At 38.7% G+C, this 21,702-nt stretch overlaps 2 protein-coding genes across 2 annotated transcripts; both read right to left on the bottom strand.

Annotated features, from left to right (window-relative positions):
• Window positions 1-2,237: 2,237 nt before the first annotated feature.
• On the bottom strand, window positions 2,238-10,752 carry LOC108668627. Its single transcript, XM_018155868.2, has 10 exons — window positions 9,386-10,752; window positions 8,928-9,010; window positions 8,307-8,346; window positions 7,519-7,873; window positions 6,932-7,350; window positions 6,336-6,450; window positions 5,283-5,495; window positions 4,625-4,789; window positions 3,809-4,051; window positions 2,238-3,372 (listed from the first exon to the last, which is right to left on the bottom strand). Exons 1-10 carry the CDS (start codon window positions 10,607-10,609, stop codon window positions 3,227-3,229), a joined length of 3,003 nt encoding a protein of 1,000 aa, XP_018011357.1. The 5' UTR covers window positions 10,610-10,752; the 3' UTR covers window positions 2,238-3,226.
• LOC108668624 lies at window positions 10,609-21,169 on the bottom strand. Its single transcript, XM_047884164.1, has 12 exons — window positions 21,124-21,169; window positions 18,565-18,622; window positions 18,041-18,123; window positions 17,356-17,819; window positions 16,599-16,808; window positions 16,112-16,299; window positions 15,358-15,523; window positions 14,631-14,730; window positions 14,123-14,238; window positions 12,639-12,827; window positions 10,687-11,911; window positions 10,609-10,643 (listed from the first exon to the last, which is right to left on the bottom strand). Exons 1-12 carry the CDS (start codon window positions 21,134-21,136, stop codon window positions 10,609-10,611), a joined length of 2,847 nt encoding a protein of 948 aa, XP_047740120.1. The 5' UTR covers window positions 21,137-21,169.
• Window positions 21,170-21,702: the final 533 nt, after the last annotated feature.

Raw genomic sequence — 21,702 nt, 5'->3', positions numbered from 1 at the left:
TAAGCAGGAATGGTGGCAGCAGCGCCGCAACGTGGTCGCCTCTGCGCCTCGTCTTGCCCGTCGTCGTGTCTTTCGTCGCGCTTGCGCTCACCGTCGCGACCGTCGTCATATGCGCCCATAGACGTGAGACGTTCGGCGACAATTCTAGATATTACTCTGGAAAAAACTCATCAACGTATATCATTGATGATTTGCCGAAATAAATTGAGTTCTAAGTGGAAGTTAAACGATATATAATAAACTATCGAGAAGCTAGTGTAGGCGCGCATCAATCACGGAAAAAGCTCCTAACGTCGAATTTCATTTCTTGCAGTCTTGTGATACATTTAACCTTCGGGTTTGAAAATATGATATTCATAACATGACCAATCAATCTCCTTCAGCTAAAACGGGAGAAATTAACTTGAAAATTTTCATCAGGGCTGCAGAACTCTTCAAAGGGCAGAACGGATTTGACGAAGCTGGACATCAAGGAGCCCCCGGCACTTGAGAAGATGGAAGCGGGGCAGACTTACCACGGGGCTGAAAGTTAGCTTAATATTAATAAACCTTGTTTATCTCAAGTATCAGGTTGTAATAATGATACAAGCGGCGTAAATACTAATAATACGTGATTAGACGTTTTTAGATCTACTCGTAAGTTCATCATCTCTACCAGCCATACGATTCCCTCAATCTTCAAATTTGAACTTCTCTGAGGGTGTTGGAGGATCGACAAATTATTGGTGAAAATTGCAATTTTTTGCGCAGAAAATGGATCGGAAGAAATCTATCACTACGCGTCCGCAAGTAACCGGTTCGTAAATGTGACCCCGCCACCTCTCACACCGGTATCAGTAGACGACACTGAGACTCACACCGAACCACAGGCGGAAGATTGCATTATTCAGCACGGTATTGAGGGCGTCACGAGACTGCATCGACAACATTACGATGCCAGTGAACAAGCGGAACAACGCGGTCTATGTGAGAGAATGAAGAGCTTCAACACAGTTGTGTACCAGGCACCGTCTTATCACGACGTGGATGCCGCTGCAGCAGTGAGTAAAATGATTAAATTTTGTTTTGGAACCACATTCTTAAAAATTGAGTAGCTGCGTTCGATGATAGACCAAAAATTTTGTTCAAATTTTTTACAATACATTTCAGGGGTTGTAGACGCTTTTTCTAGAATGCTAGATGAAGTACGGTCGTGAACCATAATATTTACGCAAATTTTCTCTTTTCTCACGCAAATTTTCTCTTCACGAAAATTTTCTCTCCTTTGGAGTTGGAGACACCATTTGAATTGATAATGCTTTCAATGCAGTTTCATTATTAAGAGTAAATGCGCATACATTCGTTTGATTCCTTAACGTTCAGCCATTCCGAATCACCACTGTTTCTTGTAATTTATTGAAATAACAGTCATCAATGCCCTTTGAAAAAAATTCTCATTTTATTCTGTACGTAAGACTCGTAAATTCAAACGTTTATTCAGAAGTATTTAATGTTGATATCTTCTCCGTTTCTTACATTATGGTTGCTTATATAGTCATGCTGTTATGAATCTGACACTGCTCCCTATTGTGAGCCAATTTTTTTTAAATATGTAAATATATACATAAAATGTATGTATAAATTTATGTAAATGCATAAAATATAGGCAATTCGATTGATATTAATCTTTTCGCTTTTTAGTCGTTGAAAAGATACGGCAAATAGTCCCATTGCCTAATCAGGGAATAAATTTTTGTACAGTATGGCAGCCGAGCGTATGCTGAGCGTAGCATGAGGGATCCTGAACGCTGTAGCCAAATTGATATTACAGCCTTCAACGATGCAGATGGTTTTCTAGGTAGCAAAATAGCGAGGCATCTCGTCAATTACCAGCACTGCAGTCATGGAAACACGGACACGTCTGGTCCCAACGCGCGGACTAGAACCATCTTGCCGTGCGTCGAGACGGGAAAACGGCATATGGCGCCGTTCTCCCAGACAGCAACTCGGATATGAAGATCAGCCAACAGTGTACTTTCTTGACGGTAACTCGCCATTAAATCATCTGTCACAATCTAGATTTTTGATGAAAATCTTGCAGTAAAATGCACGAGGCGTTGGGAGTATAGCAAACAGAAATTAAAATAAACGTAAAAAAATTTTTTGTCATCCCTTGGATCCTTGCACAATAGAGGAAAATGGTTAAAGATTTTCGACCAAACCCAAAGTATACATTTGTGGGATAAATTTCAGACAAATTTAACATAGATACTCCAATATGTTTTATGAAAAACATGATGAAAAGACAAAAATATCCACGAGTTTCCGTAATATGCGACACACGCGGTAATAACATTGCAACGATTCATGAAGACAGAAAAAACACTGTTGTCTACGGCCTTTGTTGGTTTAATCTTATGAAGTATAGGTACATTTCGGCGATGATCAAAAGGTAAAAAAAAGTGAATAGGTCAATGTATAATGGTGGTTGGTGTCAGATCATTTTACAAAAAATATTTGTCATTTGAACCATATTTTTTTCTGACGACCAATACTCCAACGGTCATTCACTTGATTACGGACTAAGAGTGCCGTGTCTACAGATTTGACTGAAGTTAATGAGTTAATTTTCCATCAACTTTGTCAACCAGCTGGTTGACAACGTTTTTCCTCTGTCATTAGAAGCAACTGAAAAATTCGACACTAATTTGAAACTGGCTGACAACCACACGCGCTTATACTTGTTAACGCACAACGTAATTCCAAGCGAAGATGATAAGGTGTGATGTTCATACCTTCTATCAATACAGTCTACTAATTATGAACTACACGATCGATTGATTCAAGAGCCTGAACTTGAATGCATCCAATTAATGTGGCACTTATTGCCTAAGGAAAAAAACCTTAAGCTACGCAATGATATTATCTAAATCCAAAAATTTGAAAGAATTGATACGGGAATGGTAACGAAGAAGTGAATATTTCCAATAGCTGAAACGGTGCATAGCAGTAAGAAACAAGTAACGGCTATCAAAGTGAGAATCCAAAAACTTGAAAGAATTAATACAGGAATGGTAACGAAGAACTTGAAGTAGATACAGCGTATCTATACATTTCCATTAGCGGCTAATGTATTTCCATTAGCCGAAACGGTGCATAGAAGTAAAAAAAAAAAACAAGTAACTGCTATCAAAGTGAGAAAAAGTGGTCACGAGACAGGGGTAGCTGGGCATTATTCAGACAGACGTCAAGGGATAGTAGCGGTCATCAGGCTCCGGCAGATAGGCTTGGGGCGCATGCGTCGAGAATCAGACGGCAATGGCCAGGTAGGCGTCTTCTTTTGGTGCGGCGGCGATATCAACATGAGGTCCTCTAAGACCGTCGTCACCTCACCTGAACAATTTAATTCCTAAAGTATTTTTATCCAGTATCGACAATTCAAATGAGAACATTTTAGTCAAAAATAATAAGAAATTTTACACTAAATGAGTGACGTGAATATGTTGTAGTTAGGCTACTATCTAATTATTACAAGGACAAATTTCAATCACAATTTGTGCCATCGTACTGTTAACATCATGTAAAAATCCCCCCGAAAATAGCTTATTTTTTCTGTATTTTCTAAGGATTTGAAATTGAAGGATGAGTACGTACAACTGCATTCGACCTTGCTGCTCTCAAAGGTTTTGAGGATGCAAAACTCTCGCCCACAATTTTCGACGATGCAAAATGTTCATACTTTATTACTAAATACCCCCTTCCTCAAAACTTACATGAATATAGATCAACGTATTTAGTTTATTACTAAACCTCCCTCCTCAAAACTCACATGAATATAGTTCAGCGTCTTCAGTTGCCTCAATTAATTCTCGCTGCCGGGACGAGACGGTGAGACCCGAAGTTCCCAACGTGAGTAGGAGCTTCCTGAGGGTGAGACGCAGCCGCTGTACGTGTTGGTCGAGCTGCTCTACCTCATCGTGTAGCAGGCCTGTGTTAGAGTCGTGCAGCCTTCGCAATCTATTACTGCTGAGTAGCACTCTCTCGCAAGCGTCGTCTAGAAGATGACTCAAATCTGCAACACAATTTTCATTTCTCATAAAATAATAACACCTATTATCGTGTAAATAGGGCAGGTGAGATTAGAATTAGCCTTCGTTGTTCGATGGGTATTTACTCTAGGGGTGACAAGTAAATGCTCATACCATGACATGCGAAACGTATAGAGTAACATGTTCAGTGAACTGTTCATTGGCCTACTTTCAACTTTGAGAAATCACGTGTGTGTAATTCAGAGCTAGGTCTTATGTTGTTCAAGACGTGCAAGCCCAAAATTTGGAGCTTTCTTACATGCATCATCACCACTGAATTCCTAAAAAAAAGTAGTGAATATTCAAAATCTTTAAATGTAGACTTGGGAACACCCGAATTTGCCAATTTTTTACGATACCTGAAATAACCAAAAACGTGAGAGTCGTACCGGTAGCACTTGACCAGATTCCCCTCACCAACTACTCTATTATTTCGGTCGTTGTCAAGAACCAAGGAGTCGTGTCGGTAGGACATAACAAGATTGGCACTTACCAACTATTTTTATATATCTAAAATGTCAAGAACGTAAGGGTTAAATGACCATATTCGCACTCACCAACTGCTCTATTATATCTGGCGTGGCCAAGAACCAACGAGTCGTGTCGGTAGGACCTGACGAGGGCTTGCAAGAGACGGCACACCAGCATCTCACCACGGCAGCGATGCAGCAACTTGCGTACGAACGATGCTGACGGCAACGAACTGGAGCTCATGACTGGAGCTGCGTAAAGCGATGACATTAGTTAATTTTTCTAGCAGGCAAAATTACAATCTAAAACACAACATGAACTAAATTTTGTTTTCATATAAATTGCTGGCATAAGTAATCGTATAATTTAGTCAAATTCGCACTGGAGCAGAAATTCGTAAACTAAACGTTAACAAATTTTCTTAAGTTCTCACATTCGCTTTTAAATTTTGCTTATTGGTCTGCGCAGGAAAGAACTTATCCCAAGGTACAAAAAAAAGTTGTCTATAATCTCATTACACAGAAATTACTTCAAATTAGTCATGAAGAATTCGGGAGTTTTATGGGGCTATTAATCAGCTCCGGCCTCATAGCCGTGCCCCTACGAACACCAACCACGTACTTCTGCTACTGAAAGAAGGACGCACAGAAGGAAAGAAGGACGCCAGAAATTGCTTCTAATAGAATGTTGCTGCTGCTTTCACTCATGTTTAGCACGAGTGTAATGATAGAGCATTATATTTACCTTGAGAGTTACTTGAAGAAAAAGTAATTCCCGAACAATTTTGCGGATAAGAGCTTGTAGAGGAGCCTAGTTTGTCCGGATGGAGGCTCGACGTCATATTTTCATTCAAGTATGTATCGTCAGGAGACGGGTTGTGGAGTAGTCGTGACGTTGTCTCGTGAAATACGCGCAGCTTGGTTTCGACGTCATGACTACCCCCATACCAAGTCACTCCTGTGAAAAACAAATCAGTTCAGTTAGTTCTTTGGTACTCACAAAAATACGAAGGTTTTGCAAAGCTATCTCGGCTACTAGCTCTTTAGTTTGCTAAAATGATAAAAAATATACGTAGCCAATGTATGATATTTTTACAATAGCTTTACAGAAACTTTCATTGAATGAGCAATAAATGCCCAGATACGTTGCTGCAATCGAAAATGGGCATAATGGCAGTTTTCAAATACTTTTTTTTTAATTTAAGTGCTACATTCATTACAGAAAAGTAAAGAAGTAAATTTAACTTTTTTTTTTCTTAAAAGGAATTCCAGCTGGTCAACCAACGCCATCAAAATGGAGTAAATAATGGATTTATTATTGTCCGGCTTGGTAACAAGCGTGAATTATTCTCTAAATAGAAAATTTATTATAGACATAGAGTATGGCAGCTTACCATTTTGCAGGCGCTAACGGTTGGGCTATGGCAAACAGGGCTCTATACCAGAGCCCCAACAGAAAGAGGTTCCTTCACGAGCATTCCTACCTCATTTAAATGCTTTTGCTATGTGGAGTGGGAGGCTAAGGCCCACGCTTATCCAGCTATTCAGGCGTAAATTTTTCTGGGTGAGAGTATGCCAGCAGGAGCTCAGCTGTATTTAGGCGAACTCACTAACATGCAATTAATTATAATACCTCTTTTCTCGCCTGCCCTCTTGTAGCATACGAATCTGCTTCGCTCATTCGGATATTGACTAGGTAGCTATTTTGTCATCTTTTAATCATCATGTTAATTTTTATGTGTCGTGTACTCCTATGTGAAGGAAATAAACATTAAACAAACAAAATCAAAGCCCCGACCAGTGAGGATGGTAACGACGAGGGCGAGTTGCCCCGAGGTCAGCAGGAGGGGCACGACCGCAAGCACGATCTGCTGCTCGCTCAGTGGGGGCGAGGGGAGCGCGCCCGGCAGAGGCTGCACAAAATAAACATTTGGTGCATTAGCGCGAAGAGATTTGCAATCACTGATCAAATATTTGAATTAAGAAATTTATATGAATTTATATTTGATTAAATATAATAAATTTAGACCACAATATTTTTCTTAGCGTCTAACTTGACAATGTTTTAGGCGTTTAGAATTACATTAATAGAAATAAGAAGTCAAACGTGGAAAATAACTTGAAAATAATATGGTCGGAAAGTAATAATTTTAGGAAATGTATCTATAAGAAGTCAAACGTAGAAAAAAAACTGGAAAATTAACATGGTCGGAAAGTAATAATTTTAACAAAGGCATCTTCACTAAACGCAGATTAGAATCAGCCAAACAATCGTAGAATAACATCAGCCAAAAAATCAAACAATCAAACAAGCAGCGAATCTAAACATCATCAAAAGTTCGTGGAAATAATAAGTTCATTCAATAGAATGACTGAATGATTTTATTAAAGCACCTGGTACTTAAAGAAGGGCAGACGCCGGCTTATGAGAATTGAAATTAGAGCAACCGAAGAGCGCTGTTCGGAAGACAAAGAATTTGGAGCCGCAGCCGACGAAAAAGTTTGAGTAGCGGTAAGCGTGGGACGCGCGGTAGTTGAACACGGTGTGTTGAAGCCCTCTACAGGTACAGTGGCCAAGGACACCTTCCCATTAGCGACATTGCATAAACTTGAGCGCTTTTCATTGATGACCAAATCGTTAGTTTCAGTCTCAGTAGATGATGCATTTAGATTGCTTCCTTTTGGAATTTGATCGAGGTCTTCAGTATGAAACCGTACTCCAAGGCGCTCCAGAATGCTGTTGGCGAGAGAGCACACACACCACGCTTCTCCACTAGTCACTGCACGCGTTTCGCATCCCTTCACAGACCAGTCTGAAGGAAGCAACAAAAAAACTGACATCATTAAGAATGATCATCGTTAAGGGGCATAATTGATCAACTCAAACTAATACCGCATGCGTCAGACAATCCTTCCAAGATTCTTCATATAAATATGACGAATAAATTCTAGAAAAGTCAGAATAATTTACTAAAAATTACCTCTTACAGATGATACAATAACTTCCAAATTGCTGTCGATTTTTTGAACATGTTCATCTGACGCCAAACTCTGGAGAAGTTGTCTCATACACTTAATCTCGACGCTGATATCGAACAGGTCTTCCGAAGAGCTTCTGCCTGCTTGCTTATTTTGTTCTAATTTCACGTCATATTGAGCAGCAATACGAGACAGTTTTTTGCCAATGTCTTCAAGTCTTCCTTCACGCACGCACTTCCAAAAAGTTACATCAGGTGAGAGCGTAGGAAGCAACCGAGGCCGGGTAAATTTTGCTGAAGAAGCAAGAGATGATACCGCAAGTCGCTCCGAACCGTGATCTCGCTCACAAATTGGGTGCTGTTCAATGTAAGAGATAATTGAAGATTTTCAATAGACAATAATGTAATACGAACACATGAAACTATGAGAAACAAAAGAGGCATATATGGAAGAAATAATTAAGCGTCTGAAAAATTAAGACACAAACGTTAATAGCCCCAAAAAAAATTCGTAAATGTTTCAAAGATAACAAAAATTTATTCAGAATTCATATCGAGTGATGAACGTCGAATAAATCTAACCAAATTGAACATAAATTAAAAAACTCAAGCAAAAAACTTCACTCCATGTGGCTAGAGGAAAATTTTGGTCTGCTTGATTTGCGATGAAACAAAAAATTAAAATGTACGGTAGGTCGTTTAAATACAAGAATATTGCTATTGAGAACGGGGTGGCAAAACTGAGAAGTATTTATGAAAATATGAATGGCTTACGTAGAAAAAAGCCATACCTTGTCAAGGTAGAAGCCCGGCTCCATCTGATCATCGCATCTGGAAATGTCAAAAACATTAACATTAACATCATGCGAACTGGTGACATCGAGATGAATATTGATGCACTTTCGATCCATAATTAGAGCATGCGATGCTAAACGGTACGATAATCGTTATAGATAAAAATTCGTTAGTATGTCAACAATAATTAATCAGTGTAAAGGCAATGGCAACATTTTTCAAAGTTTATATCATAAATTCACACAATGTTGCTAAAAAATACTTAACATAGGTAGTCATCGGAATGATTCCCGTGAGAATTTCTTTTGAATTATAGAATCCTCATGAGACAAAATGGCCTCCCATTTAGGAGTGATTAAAAGAAATTGTACTTGGCACAGCAAAGAAAAAATTTAATTGTATAGCCATAGTCTAATAAGCTACGATATAAGTTTAACTTGAAACATTATACCGATAAGTCACATAGAGTTACCACATCATACAACAGCTGTGTAAAATTGACCTCTGTATAAATTCTATCATATACCCACAGAGTAAAATTAAACTCTTTTCAAGTGCTGTCACATAATAGCTGGGTAGTCACAAATAGAAAATAAATGAACAGAGCTTCATCTGACCCGGATTCAGAAGTTTCTCTGCCACTGCCATCTAAGTCGTCCACTGCGTCAGTTTCAAAAGCATTGGATCCGATATCCGGAGTCTGGAAAAAAATAACTAGATAAAAACACAGAACTCGTGTTCATGCGCGTTAAGCTAGAACAATGAATTGCATTAATTTTCAACAATTTATTAAAAACATTTCTGAGTCATGAGCAGATTGAAAACGAGTTTCCAGCACCTTTGGAAAATTGCAATTTAGAAGCTATTCTAAGGGTTTCGAAATCCTTGATTTTTTCGTGCTAAAGTCATTAAATCAGGTAAGAAAATTACGAATTAAGCAACAAGAGGTAAATGGTTTATGAGCTTCAAAGATATCATAAGTAATTAAATTTTATTCTCAGAATAATGAGCCTTGTGGAGACGGAAAAGGGTTAGAATCTAAATGGTTATCACCGCATTACGTTGGTGGACTTACTTCAGCTTCATTGGTCAATGCATGCTGAGTTACTGATGAAGCGGGACACGGGGAATGCACCTTTCTTCCCGCACAGTCCCGTGCGATGCTGGCTAATGATGGACGGGGTTTGACGTGTATTTTATCTTTTACATCAGCAGCAATGAGCGAGCCATGACGGTTGATATTCCCACCGAATGCGCGATCAACTTGCAACGTATTTATATTTGGCCCGTTTGTCAGGTAACCGGAATCTTCTTCAGATGTTTCCGTGGGTAGACAATCCGTGTTATCAAACATTGGATAGACCAAAGAAGACCGCCTTTCTACAGCATTCTGGCGCGAAGGATATGTTATGATTGGAATTCTACTATTTATCATAGGAACGGTCGGGGCAAGGCGAGACAAACTAAACCTCCGACTCTCTGGGCGATGCGAAATTGAATTCCAGGTGTTGCGCGTGCCATCATGAATTTCTTGGGTATCGAAATCTTGACAAGACAGGCAAGTTTCCATGGGGGCAAATGACGCACAGTCGTCATTTACTAACGCGATATGTGGTGCAAGAGATGCATCAATCCACGTATTCGAAGATGGTCCAGTGTCACCGACACGAGAACCTATTGGGGAATAGCCGGCGCGGTTCAGACGATTGAACATTATCGCATTTGACGACGATTGATATGTGGGAGGAGTTGATAGAACTATGGTAGAGGGAAGAGAAACGATTCGATCAGAAGTTTCCATCAATAACTCGTCGTTGACATCGCTCGTGGCTTCAGGTAAATCAGCAAAAGATGAATGCGACTGCAAGTAATTTTCCTGGGGTGTGCAAGTTTCCCCTAAACGGGCTGAGAGACTTGGATTTAGATTTCGCTCACAGGGATTCGGAATGCGCTCATTAACAAAATTTGCATTGATATCATATGCATACGTCTCTGTGTAAATTTCTTCGATTTCTTCTTCTTCTACGAAATCATAGAAGCCGTCAGTTGGATGATATACCATAAAATTGTTTGAAATTATATCTCGAGGTGCAGAAACTGTAGGCACATTGAATCCTCCCACGGGATGATAACGCCTCAAAGTCGGCTTTATACCAGAACTTTGAAGACCAGTTGCGTGGTAATTTTTTCGCAAGGGTAATTGCTTACAATCTCGCAACTCTGGCATTGGAGAGGAGTACGCGTTCGAAGTAGCAGCATCTGAGTCATCACCAATCGAGCACTTTTGATTTTTATCCATTACTTTGTCATTGGATTTAGGGCAGACCGCGTTACTATTGCCGAGAGACGAGGTGGTATAAAAGGAGCCCGACTGACCTGTGTTGTTCGTAACCGTCTTCGTGAAATTGGTTCCGGAAACATCTGCATTGAAATGATCTTTTCCAGAATCGCTTTTCTCTGCATTACGCGCAAATGAAGTACTTGGTGCTACCGGCGAAACACAACCGAACAAAGAAGTGTTCAACTTAGAGATGGCGGTGGAATTGCAGGATGTGGCTGGAGATGAGCAAGCAAAAATACATTTGTTCACATCAGAAGCGCGTTTTTCATTATCTCTATTTGGGGTTTGCTCTTTGGCCTCTGGATGATGACAATACTCAGGTGAATCTATTTTCAAGACAAATGATTCTGGAGAGACTGATGAATCCAGATTTTCAGAAGCACCTTCTTTTTCTTCTTGTGAATTATCTAGACCAATACATTTGCTTTGAATCCGCTTGGAAGCTTGGTGCTGGAAGTAACTTTGTATGGTGTAAGCCTTTTTACTGTGAATTGAGGGCGAACTTAGTGGTCGTTTCTGTGGCCTCCAAGCTGGAAGAGAATCGGTTATCTTGAAGCCCTCCATCAGCGAGGGATTATTTTCGACTGAAATCAAATCGACCCGCTGTTGGGTCACATTATCTGTTGGCTCTACCCTCTGCAATGAAGCCACTACTACATTTGATACTCGAGGGTTTACAGTCGAGGCATTACTGAGGGACGAGTATCGGGGGTTGTCCGTCTTCAATTGTTCACGCTTTTCACAAAATTTTTGTCTCTGAGAATGGTCAGCTGCATTATATTGATCATCATATTCACAAGCAAGTTCAGATCTAATATCCTCAAGACAATCATTCCCGTATTTCACTTTCTTATCCTGAATAAAGCCAGAGTGCACCTGAGAACAAATGTCACTTTTGCTGTCTATCTTACTTCTTAGAGACGTCGAACAGTTATTTTCAACAATGGTCGTGTTTTTTGAAGACCCAGAACTACCACTTCTGGAGGAATCTTCTGTTCGATAAATGTCATCTTCTTCCAAGTGAATGACAACTCCGATTTGCCTGAGGCGCTCCTTCAGGGCACTGAACACGAGATACGCTGGTGGGGGTAAATTTTTTACTCTGGCCAAAATTGCAGGCATGAGCGCAGCATTGGCGAGCAACAGCTCGGGCGAGAGCCGCAAGAAGACCTGCTGGAGCGTGGCCAGCTGCAGAAAGTCGCTACTGAGCTTCGAGAAAAGCTGCTCCAGTAGTGATGTTTCAGGGATGAACCCCGCCTCCTGCAAGAAGATGTAACGTTACTCGACTTCTTCTCTTAAATGAATTTCATTTTCCCTACGCAGACGGATATCCAACAATAAAATGTACGTGGGCATAAAGTGAACATAATAATGGATAGTTCATTGCAAACGAAGAGAAAAATATATATACATGACGAAAATGTAGAAAAACTATTTCGATCCACGTAAACTCTTGAAAATAATTGAGCAGAACTTTGAGTCTTTTCACTTGCGTTGCATAGACGATAGCGTCAACAGTGAGTTCTTTGCCTGCGTGGCACAGACGAATACGTCCGCAGTGAGCTTTTTAACTGCGTGACATAGACGATAGCGTCAAAAGTAAGGTTTATACCTGCGTGGGACAGACGATAGCGTCAATAGCAGACTTTCACCTGCGTGACATAGACGATAGCGTCAACACTCAACAGTGAGCTTTTCAACTGCGTGACATAGACGACAGCAGTAACAGCAAACTTTTTCACCTGCGAGGCATAGACGATAGCGTCAACAGTGAGCTTTTTACCTGCGTGGTATAGACGATAGCGTCAACAGTGAGCTTTTTACCTGCGTGGTATAGACGATAACGTAAAAAGTGAGCCTTTTACCTGCGTGACATGAAGGATAGCGTCAACAGTGAGCTTTTAACCTGCGTGACATAGACGATAGCGTCGAAAGTGAGGTTTATACCTGCGTGGGACAGACGATAGCGTCAATAGCAGACTTTCACCTGCGTGGCATAGACGATCGTGTCAGCCGCTTGCTGGAGGGCTAGCACGTAGTGAGTGTGATTCCGCGAAGTGGCAAGAAGAAAACCCAGAAGATGGACAAAATACTTTTCTGAAAGCCGCACTTTCAGGTGGCAAATGACTCCACATAGCTCGAGCACTTTAGGCAGCGATGCCGCAAAATCAGTAACCTGTAAAATTAAGTTTTCAATCAAGAAAAGGATAGAGATAACATTAATAGATTACAATGTCCCTTTGAATGCTGCTCAGTAAAGCGAGATGATCATAGAGTTTGCGCTTTCAACATAATAGAGCCACTGCCCACACAGCACGAACTGTACTAGACGAGTGTAAAAATAATTAAAGGAACTAATCTCTCAAGGAAAAATTCAGTTATAAAAACTAAACAAGAGCTAGTTTAGTTTTTATTAATCCTACAAATAATCAAGTTTATCTAATGCACCCTGTATTTTATTATGTTTGTCATGCTCCGCGTCGTTCCAACTTATCTGTTCGCCGATCGTTCAATAGGTATAGATTAACAATATGCGAGACTCAATAATTGGAGGAGTCGAAGTGTAAACGCAGAATACGTTGGCAAACGAGACTATGATTACACTGTAAAAGAACATGTTAGTTCATGCACTCGTTTTTTGTAATCTAAACAGTAATTTATTAACAAGTGGTTCCAACTTTGAGCATACTCGTCTCAATTTACAAACAGTAAGACGCTCACAATGGAGCTGTTTAGTAAAATTTACGTGAATTTTTCGCCCTCTAGCAGCACATGCTACACTTTTTGACACTCAGCGGTGAGAAACCTGACCGTAACAGTCGACCAGCCAGAAACGGACCGCAACAGTCGACCAGCCAGCAGTCAACTCCTGCCTAACATCCGGTTTATACGAATGAAATTGAAGTTCATTATGAAGGGTTTATCGCACAGTTGAAAAGGAAAGCCCCAGCGCTGTCGCATGTTAGTGAGTAGAGTGACGGGGAGTGCATAACTGATTGCATAATTTTTCCAATATTTCCCCCTAAAGTCCTGGTCGTTCATACAGCCCTTAATTTTAGATTGACGACACTGGTAGTCTCCTGACATGCTCCAATCCCTTCACAATAGAATTGATTTTGGTTTGGAAACCCCGCCGGCAGGAGGAATACTGAAGCGCTCGAAGGGCAAATTGGAAAGGCCATTACCAGAGTGCATTTAAATCGATGACGAACGTGCAATGTTATTCCATCCACTGCATGACCGTGACTGTCAGCTGCGGAAACTAGAATTCAAGACCTGCTCAATCGGAAGTATCTCCTTCCAACTCTCTTCCTTCGATTCTTTCAGTGGGAGAATTTACAACAATTAAGTATCTCTGACATACCCTTTTACAGCCTAATGAAGATTAAACGAATTTAAATTAACAGCATGCACAAAAGGAGTACATATACGACAGTACATTACTGCATTAAAACATCGAGCATTTGTTACGGCATAAGAAGCGCGGGATTTAGGAGCTGGACTCAAGAGTTGCTGGTAGAGCTCAGGCCTGGTGATGCCCAATCGCTGCAGCACTGGCAGGGCGTGGTACGCTTCGTTGTACATCCCTAGAGACATGCAGGTGAGGATAATAAAATAAGAATAATAACAATAACATTGAATAATAAAGAGGTTAGTAATAAAATAGACACTCAGGCACCGGCCAATGCATCATAACATATATTAAGTGGTGCAGGAGACTCGTGCGACTGGTCCGGGGTGCTATGTTACAAACCTTTTTCGAAAAGAAATGCTAGATGAATCATTCAATAATAGTTTTAAGAACTTTAAGACAATCGAAATGGTTCTGACGAGATCAGGTTACTGACACACAGACAGTGTATTTTATTTCAGTTAAAATGCATAATTATAAGATAAAAAAGCGATAGATATAGATGTAAAAATAACTATTCATTTATCGTATATCGCACTTAACAAAGGAAAATTGAATTAAACTTACCCATCTTGTTATGGTATTCGATGAATTCCTTTGTAATTATCGAGCAAAATTCTGATTCAGAAGTTATGGACTTTGTCAAGTGCTTGTAGATCATCCGAACCTGAGTATAAAATAAAGGAAAAAAATCAAGGCAGGATAGAAGAAGATAAAACATGCTTTGAAAATAAAATTGCACTCATCTTGTACTATAAAATGTACACATAGAAGAATCAATGTATCATGTGAAACACAATTTCATGTGCAACAGCTCAATGCCCTCCATAAGTTGGAACATAGGGGCATTCGTTGAACTGAACGGAAAAAATACAACATCGGACCTCGAAAGCCAAAAAGCTCACAGGGAAAATTTCAACCGCTACAGCATCAGGCTGAAATTGATGTTTGAGTAAGGAAGAGTGAAAGACGAACAATATAATAATATATAACAATATCTAGCCTAAATTTTATGTGCTATAAAATGAGTATCGTATCAAACAGTTCACAATTAGTAATTGATCAATGCAAGTAGAGGGACAAGCAATCCATGGCAATCAGTAAATGGATAAATATTTAAAGCACAAAACTTTATTGGACAAAATCAAAATCAAGTAGGTTGTAAACGACAGAAGTTTCTACTTCATTCTTGATCGAATTAGAGCTGGAAAATTATACATCTACCACGAGCATATGCCACCACCATGTATGTATACGGTATACCACTAGTAGTGCAAAGTACGATGTTACAAACCGTGATGGAGTCGGGGAAAGCAAGGAAACTTCTGAACCAGAATAGGTCGAGTTGCGAGAATAGATCGTCTTGTTTTGTAGGCGCCGTTTCAAGCCCAGCATTGAGCACCTTCTCACTGGGCGACCAAGGGCCGCTCGGCCCGCTTACTTTACTGCATTCACTCAAGCTGAAGAGCAGATAGAAGGCAATTTTGCCTAGAATAACTATCGATAAAAAAATAAAATATACCTAATATTGCAATGGTCTTCATTAGAAAAAAATATAACTCAGTACTCACTGAAGTGAGTGATAGAGAGCGCATTTTCTCAAAATCGACGAAAACGTGAAGTCACGGACAGACGGACGGAAGGACGGACATGACGAGCACTTTCCATAAGCTAAATCTAAGGGACCTCTTCTGGCATAACTCTAGTGCATTTAACCATTACAAGGAGCTGCAAAAGTTAAAAGAAAAACAATGGTGACCAATAATGAGGAATATCATTACGAACGCTTCAATCACTTCTGGTTCCCACTGATAGAAATTAATCATCTGGCCTGTGAAATACAACCCTGATACGTATAATAAAAATATAACTCAGTACTCCCTGCAGTGAGTGCCAGAGAGCGCATTTTCTCGTCGACGAAAACTTGAGGTTCCGGACGGACGGACAGACAGACAGACGGACATGGCGAGCACAATAGTGCATTTTTTCCATAAATGAGAAAATGCGCTAAAAAAAATCTAACATGGTATCACATCATCAAGAGTCACCTGACGAAGGCGCGAATGGCCTCGAGCTTGAGATGGTCGGGAAGATGCACGAAGGACCGACGCAACACCTCGTACACTTGTCGAGCGACTGCCAGCCCGCGAGCACACACATCGTCACGCGTTGTTTGGTCGCTGCCCCAATCGCACACTCGCGCGCAGTCAAGGATGAAAGCAAACTGAGACGGTACCTTAAAAAACACTTCGTTACTCAAGCAAAAAAAAGTCTCACGTTTGAGAGGAAGAGTTATAGGAAGTTAGAGGTTGTAGAACATTGCAGTAAGATTCAAGTTTTTTTAAATTCAGGATTAGCACAGGTAAAAACGGTGCATAATGGCTGGAGTTATCAAATCGGTAAACGGAATTTGATCAAACGGCGAGGACAGCTACGTTTCCAAATAACAGAAAATGTTGAAACTCACAAGAGCTTCTGGCATGGTAAAAAAATCACTCGAATTAACTACAGTTTACCATAAAGACGATCCATTACCTGAAAGTTAGTACCGGTAGATGCAGTAGGGACGCTGTTGAGATACTGAGCAACGTGACGCAAGACGTGCAAAACAAAAAGCGGTTCAGTGCGGGAGTGGCTGGACGAATGGGCAGTCAACAGTGACCAAACGCATTGATTTTGGTCAGTGTGGAGCAACGAGTACAAGATAAACTTGCCCAAAAACTGCTCCACTCGCGTCGTCGGAAGCTGAAATTCACAAAATTAATGAATTTTCTAAGTAAACTTTTAAAAATATTTAGGCGCTATTATTATGTCAACGAAACCACAGAGGTCAAGGAGCAAATCCACACTACCTACATCTTTTATTAAAATCATCTATAAATGAATGAAAAATGATACATTTATAGATTGTAAAATCATGAAGGTACCGTATTGCAAAAAAACTCTCAATCAGTACATAAACTCGACTTTAACGGTAAAAATTCCTTCTTCAAGATTTTATTATTTTAATCACACATAAAATTTTACTCACCACTTATCTGTTAACAAATAATATATTTCAAGCAATGTTGTCTCACAATGATTACTACGGTATTTACCAACCAGTGAAAATATAAACTCTCAGTAAAGAGAGTCCTGTATTGTTAAGTGCTCTGAAGTATTGTACCACCAATTATAGGTAATCTAAAGAACTATACTGAATATAAAATACTCTAAAATTATTTTCAGATGAAAAGATCCAACTAAATTTTAAGACAACTCATAAAGATAAAACTGTAGGTGGTATGCTCACTTGATGGTAGTTTACACAAGATGTGCTCTTGCAAGCTCCCTGATAATATAGCATGTGACAAGCTCCTGCTGGTAGTATGGGTTTGTCAATGTGATGCTTGCTACTGGTGGAGGCATCTTTGGAAGCTATGTGTGTAATTTGTTTCATTCTCGAGAGCTTTGAAGCATTTTTAGCCATTGGCTCTACCTCTTTAGTTGAATTGCAAATGGGTTTCACAGCTTCACACTGCTTACTCTTAACATTCATAAAGTCTGAAGAGTCATCTGTCTGAGTTTTTGCAAGTGAATTGTTTGAATGTTTTTTATTGATAGAAAAAGAACTTTTATTGAAGCTAACAAAATTCTGAGAGAAATTGAAGCTCCATGTAACAGGAGATGCAGATATAACAGTAGAGTTTTCTGCAGTGGTATTAACTTCAGGTGGTGCTCCTTTTGAGGTCATCTGTGGACTTGCCACATCACAACCTGCACAAAAATAGGTTCACTGCTTTAGATGGCCTGCAACACAAGACTGCGTTCAGGGAGGAGTGTAAAAAGTAAAACTCTTTTTGAAAAATACCAATTAATCACATGAATGGGGGAATGCTTCTTAGAGACAATGAATAAAAAAAAGCAACTTGTCACATACAAAGTTTAAAACAATCATGAGCATCCACTCTCAAAAAATTGAAAAGTTTCAAGCTAACCTGATGCATTGTTTCCTTTGGCCTTCAAAGCAGGGGGAGAATATTGAAGGTGAGGTCGTCTGTTAGTGGGCTGCATTCCAGGACTAGGGAATGAGAATAACACAATGATTAGGATTGCATCAATCATGTAGAAATATTATTTAATTTAAAACCTTCACATGTACAAGCCAGATTGCACAAAACACCAATTGCAAATTTAATATATTAATAGAAAATATTTGTTTAGTAAGATAGGCATACCATTAATATACCAGTTATATGAATAGTACCTACATATTGTCATATACTATCAAATAGGTGGTACTATCTTCACACATTTGTGTATTGCTCTTAATTTAGAGAATTTAAAAACTCTTCCAACAAGTTATATTGCACATTTGAATGAACTTAAAATACTGACATCAAAATGAGCTGAACAAATATTTGAAGATATATGGTATAGGTACATATATAGATACATTCCTTACCAAAGATTCAATTAATAATCTGAATCTGAAAATGATATTAATATAAGAGTTACTCACATTACCTCCATTCCATCATTGACAGTGAGATGGGTATCATCTCCAACCTCCATCTCATCTACAGGTAAAGAAGGATGCATATAATAAAACTCATTTTTGATACAGAAGTGACACTTGGCCACTACTGTATTATACAAAAAATAAGTGAACATTGTTTGAAAACCTTCATAATTCTGCAAAAGACTTCACCTTGTCACTTAACACAAGCTTAGATTCCTCCCAGAAAACTCAAAATGGAATCATATTAGGAAAGATCCTATGTTATAGTGAAAAGTAAAAAGAAATCATCTTATTACTAATGCTTTCAAAATGAGATGCTGAAATGAGTTGTGTTGAAAACTTCAAAGTAGGTAATTATGGTTGTTTCATCATGCACCAGCCAACTCATGAAAAATAAAACCATGAATAATTACTAAAATATAGGTATTACATCTTGAACATTTCAGTCATTCCAAGAGCTTATCTAAAATTATGATCAATGAGGTCACATATTTGAATCATTTTTATTTAACCCAAAATATTGAGGAAGTCAAGTAGTAGTTAATAACACCAAGTTTAGACCAGCAAGTTGGGGCTTGGAAACCCACATTTTGTAATAATTATGGTCAAAATCAGCAAGGTTGCTAGACAAATAATAATAATATAATAATTATAATAGCAGTTTCAGCGTTAATTAGGCCGTAACCCCGTCGCCGATTCTTAATATAGCAGAATATTCATAGCTTGTTGCAGTCTCGAATGCGCAACTCACTGATTCAATTTTGCTTTGCTTAACCGCCNAATCACAATTCACTATATTATTACTATAATAATATCTCATCATACATGCCAACTGACAATAAATATGATAGAACTGAAAAATCACATTCTATTGTCCACTAAGATGACATATGTGATAAAAAAATATTATTATACAAGTAAACATACAGCCTTCAATAATTGGAAATTCAACAAATTACCACTTATAAATAAAAAAATATATGTATATTGTGAGTTTGATGATTATTTGCCTTGGAATTTATTATATAAACAAATAGTGCGCACAGTGGCTTGTGAATACCTGCATGATTGCTTCTGCTGCAGCTGTGACTATCTATACATGAATATCCAATTTTTAAAATGTATCTATTTTTTCATTGACAATTTCTCGCAATAATAATGTAAGAAAATTAATTCAACTGGTTAGCTAGCCATAACAAATCTGACATGGAAATAGTAAATAAATTCAGGAAATTTGTTTGACTAAATATTATACATTTGTGTTATTAAAAACTTTTCCTGTGATTATCCTTAGTTTTTTGTTAGCTGATTTTTAAGGTGCTAGCAATTTGCAATCACATCTTCACAAGCATTGTCATACAGAGAAATTAGCTTCAGAAGAGCTATTTCATCTTCCCAATGAGGCAGTTGTAAAAAACTGAATTGATCCCTTCTACAAGTCAGCGAGGCATCAAACTACTGGTTCCTTCCTAGTGGAATTCAAAGATATTCAATCATTTTATTAACTAATTTACATAATTATGTTCACAAATTATACAGGTGTTCAAGTACAAGTAAATTTCATAATTATGTTCACAAATTATACAGGTGTTCAAGTACAAGTAAATTTGTCACAGCCAGCCAGCTAGAACACCATACAGTAGTCTACTATTTACATGCTATAATTACTACCCTACCTATATATACATATATACGAGAACAAGTAGGCTTACATAATTATGTTCACAAATTATACAGGTGTTCAAGTACAAGTAAATTTGTCACAGCCAGCCAGCTAGAACACCATACACATACAGTCAGGGTGGAATTCTAGAAATGGAAGTTCACTTATAAAAAAGCTTTCCACCAAAGGTGGAATGCTTTCCTTAGATACAGTGCTCTGCCAAGTGCCAGGTGACTGACTATTAATGAAAAGGAGGATCAAAAGTGGACAAACTGTTTCAATTGTACAGTATCTCAGAGGCTCAGATTTGTTGTAAAATTGTTTGACAGATATTTTCTATTTTTCTTTTATTTAATGGATTTTCTGAAAATTATCCAGGCTTTTTGTTTGTAATGATCAAGTTCAAGTTGAGTATTTAGTTAACCAGTACTGTAGACATATATCATATTTGGGGGCGGGGCTTATGGGCACAACCAATCACAGCTTGAAAGCATCTCCGTCAACCAATCACAGCTAGAAAGCAGATAACATTACAATTCCATTAACCAATCACTGCTGGAAGGCCTCCCTATCAACCAATCACAGCTAGAAAGCAGATAACATTACAATTCCATTAACCAATCACAGCTGGAAAGCTGGAAGGGACTAAAATCACAATCCCATCAACCAATCACAGCTGGAAAGAAATAGGTGATTATGATATGATTGACTGAAAGTGGAAAGTTCCTGGCCTTTCCAAGCTTTCAGGTCCTGCTTTCCAATATGCTATGTGTACTGGTTAATTTAATATCCCTCTAGAATTCCACACTGCATACAGTATGTAGTCTATTATTTACATGCTATAATTACTACCTATATATACATATATATGAGAACAAGTAGGCTGTAGGTCTTACCTGAACTATCCATGATTATGGAAGAATTATTGGAACATCATATTTTATGCATTTTAAGCAAGCACACCAAATTGCAAAACTAGTTTTGCTCCTGATAAAAAAAAATTGCAAGATTAGGTAGAGAACTTACCCCAGTGGGGTAAGATGGGACCAGCTCACTTTTTTAAATCTGTACAGAAAACTATGTTAGATGCAAAACGTCCGAGTTGTAGCTTAGAAGCCCATTGCATAACTACACCTTGTGATAGGTTTAGGTTTTTTTTAGTTATTCATGGTATTTATTAGATGCTACAGGCTTGTTAGTGATTTCGGTCCTGTCTTACCCCATCTGACTATATTTTCTTTGTTTCCAAATTTTGGATCAAACAAAATTTATAATGGCAGGTTCAAAATTATGGAGCAGATAAGTAGAGTTATATAGTTTTGGTTTGAGCTACCTCTAAGTCATGAGAGGAATGAGATAATAGCAGCCACAACCCACAAGAATGAGATAAAATTTTGTAACCACAAAAAAAAATTTGTTCAGCCACAAATTATTTTTTAACTTTAAAAATACTGTGTGCAAGCAATGAACAAATA

This window comes from Hyalella azteca, unplaced genomic scaffold (genome assembly GCF_000764305.2).
Source record: "Hyalella azteca isolate HAZT.00-mixed unplaced genomic scaffold, Hazt_2.0.2 contig14770, whole genome shotgun sequence".
Classification (NCBI taxonomy): Eukaryota; Metazoa; Arthropoda; class Malacostraca; order Amphipoda; family Hyalellidae; genus Hyalella; species Hyalella azteca.
This window is presented reverse-complemented; position numbering and strand designations above follow the sequence as displayed.